Source organism: Ipomoea nil, unplaced genomic scaffold, assembly GCF_001879475.1.
Source record: "Ipomoea nil cultivar Tokyo-kokei standard unplaced genomic scaffold, Asagao_1.1 scaffold3069, whole genome shotgun sequence".
Taxonomy (NCBI): domain Eukaryota; kingdom Viridiplantae; phylum Streptophyta; class Magnoliopsida; order Solanales; family Convolvulaceae; genus Ipomoea; species Ipomoea nil.
In genome coordinates this window covers 5741312-5749881 of record NW_017619497.1, presented here as the reverse complement: position 1 = coordinate 5749881, position 8570 = coordinate 5741312, and the positions used below count along the sequence as shown (strand labels likewise).

Sequence of the window (8570 nt, the reverse complement as noted above, 5' to 3'; positions counted from 1 at the left end):
ATTTGGTGATATTTTCATTATTGATGCATGATTATAAAAGATCATTGTAGGATTTGTAGATGCACGATTTTTTTTCTCACTTTTTTTTTTTAATTTATATTTTCGGTGAACTCTAGTGAAAATTAGTAACAAAATTCATTGATGCACCACAGGAACTCTTGCTTGAAGCCATAAAGGTGGAGACAATCTCAGCCAAATTGAACATACAGTTAATTATAATCATAATGTTTCAAAGTTTGTTTATGTGAAAATTGTCAATTGACTTTCTTGATTTGAGCTAGTGAATTATGTATAATTTAAATTGTTTTATCTCATTATCGTCTCTTATCATAATCCAAAATAAATATTTGTATAGTGATTACAGAATTTTTCATAAAAAAATAGTAAATGTGAACAAAAAATATAAAATTTACACTTACCGTAACAATTCGTATAGATGTGCACTAATAATAAAAGTATTAACAAAAGTGATAATAAATTATCTTTAAAAGTTAGTAGTTTTTTGTATTGGTGTTTTATTAAAAAAAAAAAAAACTAATTTAACAAGTTGTCTACTAACAATTGAAATTGAGTTTATACTCTGTTAACAAATCCTAATTATCATAGTGGTTATACTCCGTTAACCAATCTTGATTAGCATATTACACAAGAATGACGTAAACTTTATAGTATGAATTGTAACATCTAAAAATAAAGGGGTCAAATTGAAAATTCACTAAATTATTATTGGGGCAAAAAAGCAATAAGATAAAAGAAGAGTGGGAGTGAAAGCTAAAACTTAATCGTAGGAAACAAAATGCCTTTTTCTCCCCCTATACTTCTCTGTTTCTCATAATCTCACTATTGCCCCGCTACCCTCTCCTCTCTTCTCCGTCGAGTGAGTCAGTATCGAGTCAGCCACGCCGTCCGAGTTCTGTCGGCTCTTCTCAGCCCGTCCCTCGTTGGATTTCGCCGCGGAAGGGTGAAGAAGGCGACGGCGCCGTCATTCGTAGAAGACTAGAGCGGTTTAAGAATTTTATTTTTTTATAAAATTTTTACAAGAAATTTTTTCTAGGGCTTCGGTTTTGGGTTTCCTTAGGGCTCAACCCGTGAATTGATTGTGTTGTCGCAGACCTCATTCAGGTACCTCACTTTTTAAGCTTATTCATTGATTCTTTATTATTGTTGTTGTTTGTGTGTTATTTATTTATAGTTTCGTTTTTCTTCTTCGAAAAATACCGAATTTTCTTAGTTAATTATAGATTTTTGCAAGTTTAGGTGTTTTCAGAAGGCGTTTTTTTCCAATTCTTTTTGGGATTTTGATTCTTTCTTCTAGCTATATCTTGTGTTGCAGGGCGGTAGCCTAATTGAGAGGAACCCTAATTATTGGCCCGTCAGCATTTGCTATCCCGGTGAGTACGAGACAGGCATAAAAGGTCACTTTCATCTTTTAGTGCTATTTTGGTTCTCAGCATCAGTGATTTAACTGCAAGAGAGTTTTTTTGAGGTTAGTATTTTCTCATTGATATTTGTTGTTTACTTATTGCCTGAATTTTCTGGTTTGTTGATGCAATGACGCTAATATGTATCCTGTGTTCCTTAAATAAGCAGTCTTGTCATCTGATTTTGCCTTGGGTGGATGATTGCTACTTCTTCATTTTAATTAATAATTTCCTTAGATGTTTGGGTGGTTTTGGGGTTGGGGGTGGGGGATGCTACTTTACAGCATCTTTGGTTTTCATGGTTTATGAAATGTGCTCTTATTTGCTTTGAAGTTGTTTGTTTTTTGGTTACACATACACCTGAATGGAGAAAACAGGAGTAAAAGGCTTAGAAGAGAAACAACACAAAGAAGAAAAGAGAATAATGATAGTTAAGGAGCTCACATTAGGTCAAATGGGAAACCCTTGTGTCAGGTGACCTAACTGTGGATGTCCCCTTGTGCAGTTATACTGGTTTGGCATAGTAGTGCTGATAAATGAATTCGTACTTTATGTTGCATGCTTTTTCTGCTTTAATAAGGACCTATAGGGAAGAGAAGAGTATTGCTTGTAATAATGATGTTATGTTTGGCTAGGATTTAGTAGCTAGTTATTTGGGTAGTTATGCAACATGAAGATTAAGTGAATTATTTGTCTAGATACAAAATTCTTTTGCTGTACAAGTAAAAGGATGCTGTTACTAATATACCCACTGGGATGAATGCAAGACTTAGGATTGTGCTCATACTCATAGATCTCTTAGTAGGTTTCATCTCCTTTATTGTTGCTTTTGATTACTTTTACCTTTATTTTAATTAAGTTGGCTTCAATTTGTGTAATTTATTTATAGGATATTGCTGGGTGATGGTCATGTAAATATTTGCTGTTGTATATAGAGACCTTTTAATTTGTTCATAATTTGGTGGGTCAAGTGGTACATATGGCTGCTTTGGCTGGTGATTCCTCAAACCATGGAGTGCATGAAGCTGGAGCTTATAAGATCTCTCAAGAAATGCCAGAGGAAAGTGGTGGCCGCTGGTATTTCTCTAGGAAGGAGATTGAAGAAGATTCCCCCTCTAGACAAGATGGGATTGATTTGAAGAAAGAGACTTACTTGCGCAAATCATATTGTACATTCTTACAAGATTTGGGCATGAGACTTAAAGTGTGAGTTCTTGACTTTTCTGATTGTTTCATTGATTTTCCTATTTTCTCTTGGATGAATACAATAATTTGAAAATTTTTTGGGGCATTATAATTGTTTATAGTCCATTGCTGGTTGCATTGAATTGAAGATGGTGCTTTAAAATATACTCGGTTATGTATTGTATCTCATATCCTAATATCATGGGATTTGAGATTGCTGGGTACACAGAATTGAATAGTTCAATTTTAAATGTATACTATATAGCATTATACTGTAGTACATAATATTTTAATGTGATAATGCCTAATCACATTCAGGCATTCAGCTTAATTAATGTAGACCTGAAATTCTTGTGTTAAAGATTATTTAATAGTTGTGGCTAGTTGGTCACTTGGTATGGTTTTTTAATCAACAAAGATTTTGAAGAGCAAGGTAATAGTTACTCTTATATGTTCTTGACAATTTACTTTGTAAATTTATCCTTTTGTTTCTACCAGATAAAAATACATGCTTATACTAGTATGACTGTTCTTACAGGGTTAAAATGTTACATAAAAATGTGGTTGATAAAGGTTTTAATAGTGGTATCACATATTCACATGATATTTTATGTACATAAAATTTAAATCCTTGAAAATTTTCCATTTGATGTGATATGATGTTTGATTTTTAACATGCAGACCTCAGGTGACTATTGCTACAGCAATAATATTTTGTCATCGTTTCTTTCTTCGACAATCTCATGTGAAGAACGATAGGAGGGTAAGTTATTTCTTTGTTTGTTCATTTATGTATTTAATTTTTCATCATTATTCTCCCACCTTTTTCTGCTGGATGCACTGGTAGGAGGTAGCTACTGTTGTTTGAGACCTAATGTCACATCAAGCTTTACTTAATCCTTCTATTTGTACATATACATGTGGTTGTGTGTGAATATAATGTATTTGTATACCATGTTATAAGTTGTTCTTATGTACATACGTAATATGCCACTTAATTCTTCTTTTTGGTCAAATGAGGATATGCATGAGTTTTTGATATGTTAACTGCCGATTTTATTTTTATTTTTATTTTTTGTTGTTAGTATCTGCGGATAATTTAAATGTTAATATTATTTGTATTTTGTATTGTGGAAGTGTTTGAATGAACCCAATTGTGGAACCAAAGCTTAACTGTCCTGCCTGGATGCAGATTATGAATGTGCTAGAGTGTGAAGGGATGTTTGTAGTTTGTACAGTGTGACATTGTTATGATCCCAAAATGGAGGTGTTTGTGTTCATTGTTTCTCTCTGTCATCAAAACTATCTTAAATGACTAAGCTCATTTGTAGACTCACAAATTAAATGAAGATGGATATAACTTGATTTTTAACTCATTGACGTAAATAAAATGTTAAATACCAAATTTGGATGATGGTAAAACTGAGTGGCAAAGCCATATTTATTAGATCATTAGATCCTTCTATGAAAGTTGTAGTGACAAATTTTAAGCAGGGTATATGACTACATGGTTGGATGCTGTGCAACATTAACTCTGCAGGTAGTTCGACATGCCTATTTAGGCACATATCCTGAACTCCCCTTGTTACTTCTAAGGGTCTTATTTCTTATAAAAGTAGGAAAGCTGAAAAAACTGCAGTCAAAATTAGGATTGTTTATGCTGAAACTAGTTGCTCTCTTTTTGTTGTTCCATGAATATCTGTTACAAATATTTTAGGCTTGTATTCATTTAGTACTAAACCAATTGGGATGATTTTGTTTATGAAGGATCTCTGAGTTTTTGAATATTTGGTCTGCTTTATCGATATATACAATTATACAAACTAGTAATACACACGTTGCACTAAGTGTGGTGCTCAACATCAAAGCATAATATTAAAATGATAATTATATTTAAATTATTTAATAAAATAATGTGAAAGGAATAAAGATAATTAATAATATATGATCTCACAAAACCTGAAGGAATAAACAAAGAAAGTGAAGAGAACCATCAGAAAATCAGTGAAGAATTAAAGAAAGATAGTCAGGTCATAGTTTACAGAGTAAGCAAACTGATGTTATAACTTTGGTGGCATATTCGTCCAACAAAACTTAAGGTAAATTCATGGAAAAACCCGGATATAAACAAATAGTAAAACCTTCATTTGCTATCATAATGTTTTAGATTTGGTGTGTGCTAAAATGTCTATTGGTCAAAAAGGGAGAGAAGTTGAATGTCGCTTTTTGGAACTAACAAATTCTTGCCTTATTGAATTTGTGCCTCTTGTAGATTGTTGCCACCGTATGTATGTTCCTTGCTGGAAAGGTTGAAGAAACACCTCGTCCCTTGAAAGATGTTATAATGGTTTCATATGAGCTAATTAATAAAAAGGATCCAGGAGCAAAAGAAAGGATTAAGCAAAAGGTATTGTTTATTCTGTTGATGGTAGTACTTTTCACATGCTCTTGCTGGTGTTTTTGCTGTTCATTATTCTGCTTGAGCAAAATTGGTTAGGCAAGTTATTAGCAAGCAATCAGATTAGTCATGGAACAAGTATCTGAAAATGTTTACATGTCGTGCAGGAGATCTATGAACAACAAAAAGAACTAACTTTGCTTGGAGAGAGGGTGGTCCTTGTCACTCTTGGTTTTGACCTTAATGTGCATCATCCATATAAACCCCTTGTTGAGGCAATAAAGAAATTCAAGGTTGCTCAAAATGCCCTTGCCCAAGTTGCTTGGAATTTTGTTAATGATGGGTAGGAGTGCTGCTTATTGTAGTTTTGTAGGGTATCAATCTATGAGCATTTTTCCATCTATATCTTGACTGGTGAAAGCCATGTGCAGGCTTCGGACATCTTTATGCTTGCAATTTAAGCCTCACCACATTGCAGCGGGTGCCATTTTTCTTGCTGCCAAGTTCCTCAAAGTAAAACTCCCATCTGATGGTGAGAAGGTTTGGTGGCAGGAATTTGATGTTACCCCACGGCAATTGGAGGGTAGGTGCTTTGCCTTGGATATACTATGCTATAGATAAGATTCGTATATTTCAACAACCACTGTTACAATGATAATGGCTCATCATAGAAGAAATATTCTGAATAGGTTTTTTGAAGTTAAGTGGTTTTTTTTTGTTTTTTTTTTTTTTTTTTTTTTTTTTTTTTGGGTTTTTGAATGGGGGTTTGAAGGATTGAGAGGATCGTGAAAGATGGCAGAGGCATTAAATTGCTATTCCTTTTTTTACTATGTTACTTTACTCTTGCAGAGGTGAGCAACCAAATGCTAGAATTGTACGAACAGAACAAGGCACCTCCTTCTCAAGCAAACGAAGCAGAAGGAAGTGTTGCAGGTAGCCAAAGACCTGTAAAATCCTCTGCCACAAATGAAGATCATGTGACCAATAACAGCAATTCACAGGGTGGTGGTCCTATAAAGGCAGGACCTTCCAAGCCAGCTTCCCATAGGCCAACTCCTGATCTGTCACATGCTGATAATAATGGTGGGCCTCCTAGGGGTGCTCAAGATCGAAGTCATGACTTTGAAAGTGCGGAAAATAATTCAGACCATTTTGCTGATGGTGAGACTAGTGGAAAGCACAGCCATGAAAGAGAGCTTTTGCCTCACCAGGGGAGTGGAGGGGAAATCCAAAACAGGTCAAAAACAAACCCTGGGAGTCATGGTGAAGAAGACCGAGAACGAAATGCTGGGAGAACTGAAACAAGGGATAAGGGGGAATTGAAGGACAAGTACTATGGTCGAGCTTTGGAGCGCAAGGATGGTGCAGTTGGTCAATCACCGCAGGAGGTGATTAAAAAGATTGACAAAGACAAGGTCAAAGCAGCACTTGAGAGGAACAGGAAGTCCCGTGGGGATTCAACTAGGAAAGTTGATTACATGGATGAGGATGATCTCATTGAAAGAGAATTGGAGGATGGAATAGAGTTAGCTGCCGAGAATGAAAAAAACAAACGTGAAAGAAAACAAAGCTGGTCTAAATCTTCAATCAAGTCAGAGCATGAAAGTTCCCATCAAGATGGGGGTGGAGATGGACAGTACCAAGTGAAGAAAGAGCAGCCATCGCGTAATGCAGATTATGACAATAATGTGGAAGAGGGAGAGCTGGATCCTTATGATGATATTGACAAGGGATATCATTCCCCAAAGTTGAGCAACCGGAAGCGAAAGGCAACTAGCCCCCCTATGGAGGGTAAGCAGAGGTATGAATATGGCTCAGGGACCCACAACCACACATACCATGACTTCCCAGAAGATAGAAACACGGGGAAAATTGCTTATTCAGAAAGAGACCACAAAAGGCATGTGCAGGAGAATCATGTGTGAAATGTGTTTGTTGCCAGCAGCAGCAGCAGCAGCAGCATTTCTCAGTCATTCTGAATGTTCAACCAGAGTCGGTTGCATTGGATGTCCGTGATTTGGGTTGCTAGAATTTTTTGAGACAGCTTAAACCTCCGACCACTGAGAGAGAGGTTCTATTCATAGAAGAAAAACACAAAGTGTCAGTTTTGAGGAAAGATTTGGCCAGGTATCCATGTTGGTCCTCTTTTTACTTTGTGAACATGATAGACACAATTCACTATGCTTGCTTATATGCATGCTTGCGTTTATGGTGCCAGTCCTTGTTGCTATTGGAACATATATGGTAGAAATCCAAAGATTGTCAGAACTAGAGTGTGCACCTGAACAGGGAAAGAAATAAATAGTTTTGCCATTATGCTGTCTACTCTACTCTACTCTGCAGATCTAGGCTATAGGCTATTGGAGTTGCATGAATGTGTTAATGCTTACTAGTCATTTGTTTGTTTCATTTAATGCCAAAAATGTAAGACTTACTTTGAATTCCAGTTTCTTTAATGATAGATAGATTTAGAAATGGAAATAGGCATATTTTGATATTCATTTTACCCTAAAATAAAATGATGATAAATGATGGCATTCATGACCTTTTGCCCTTAATATTATACCTTTTTTCCTTCTGTAGCAATGTTTGTTTTTTTTTTTTTTTTTTTTTTTTTTTTTTTTTTTTTTTTTTTTTCCATAATTGTCAATAGGGATCAGTTCAGATTAACAACAAATTAAGTACTTCGTATGATATTTTCGCCGAAATAAGCGGCCTAATGACACTGTTGACTGGAAATATGAACATTGGTCCTATTAGCTGTTGACCAATTTATTGTTTTAGTTTTTCTCTTTTTGTACAAATATGTTTTTGCATATGTATTTATAGAAATTACTTAAATTGATAAATCTACTATATTTATATATACTAATAAGAGCTCAAGAGAGTCAGACCTATAATGGATAGAAAAAATGGCGGTCAAATTTTTTAATCAAATGAATGGCTCAGATTGATCAGATTTTAATTTTTCTTTGAGATTTCCTAATTTATCCTTAATTTTATGATTTTCCGTTAACTTTTCCGTTAAATATTATCTTTTCCGTTAATTTCTGTTAGTTAACCGTTAACTTACTTAGTGATTTCAATAAGAAAGGTCTTAGGTTCGAACCCCATCCCAATCAAAGTTGGCATAATTATTACTCTATTTTACTCTTATTAAATTAAATACTAATTTAGTAGGTACAACAAAAAATAATACATATGCATTTCTTTAATAATTTAGAATTATATGTCTATACAATGCCTTTATTTAAAAAAAATATTCATTATCAATAAATTAAATAAGAGAAATAATTTCATTAGTTATATTTTCTTTATTTTTCTCCAATATAAAAATTCTTTACATTCAAATTCATCAATTGATTATATTCACTACATTGTCCTCCCTACAATGTCTTTATTCAAAAAAATTTATTCATTATCAATAAATTAATTAAAAGAAATAATTTCATTAGTTATATTGTCTTTATTTTTTCTTCAATGTAAAAAATATTATTTACATTCAAATTCATCAATTGATTATATTCACTACATTGTCTATTATTTTTTATGCAGTGTTTTCTTTA

The 8570-nt window shown here is 33.9% G+C and overlaps 1 protein-coding gene across 4 annotated transcripts; it reads left to right on the top strand.

The window, feature by feature from the left end:
* Positions 1–817: 817 nt before the first annotated feature.
* Positions 818–7505, top strand: LOC109165331 (cyclin-T1-3-like). 4 transcript variants are annotated; one of them, XM_019314049.1, is made up of 8 exons: positions 818–1122; positions 1334–1486; positions 2311–2627; positions 3288–3369; positions 4879–5013; positions 5172–5347; positions 5436–5587; positions 5854–7505. In XM_019314049.1, the coding sequence occupies exons 3-8, from the start codon at positions 2401–2403 to the stop codon at positions 6927–6929; spliced, it is 1848 nt and encodes a 615-aa protein (XP_019169594.1). In that variant the 5' UTR covers positions 818–1122; positions 1334–1486; positions 2311–2400; the 3' UTR covers positions 6930–7505. The 4 variants fall into 4 exon arrangements, with proteins under 4 accessions (XP_019169594.1, XP_019169593.1, XP_019169595.1 ...); XM_019314048.1 differs by having other exon boundaries at positions 1316–1486; positions 2393–2627; XM_019314050.1 differs by having other exon boundaries at positions 1316–1486; positions 2357–2627.
* Positions 7506–8570: the final 1065 nt, after the last annotated feature.

What these genes read in the sequence shown, in the direction of transcription:
- LOC109165331 (XM_019314049.1), top strand. Translation starts at nt 2,401, where the DNA reads ATGGCTGCTTTGGCTGGTGATTCCTCAAACCATGGAGTGCATGAAGCT. An exon ending in ATGTGAAGAACGATAGGAGG is followed by an intron (nt 3,370 to 4,878) that starts GTAAGTTATTTC and finishes TGCCTCTTGTAG; the next exon opens with ATTGTTGCCACCGTATGTAT. An exon ending in AAGAAAGGATTAAGCAAAAG is followed by an intron (nt 5,014 to 5,171) that starts GTATTGTTTATT and finishes CATGTCGTGCAG; the next exon opens with GAGATCTATGAACAACAAAA.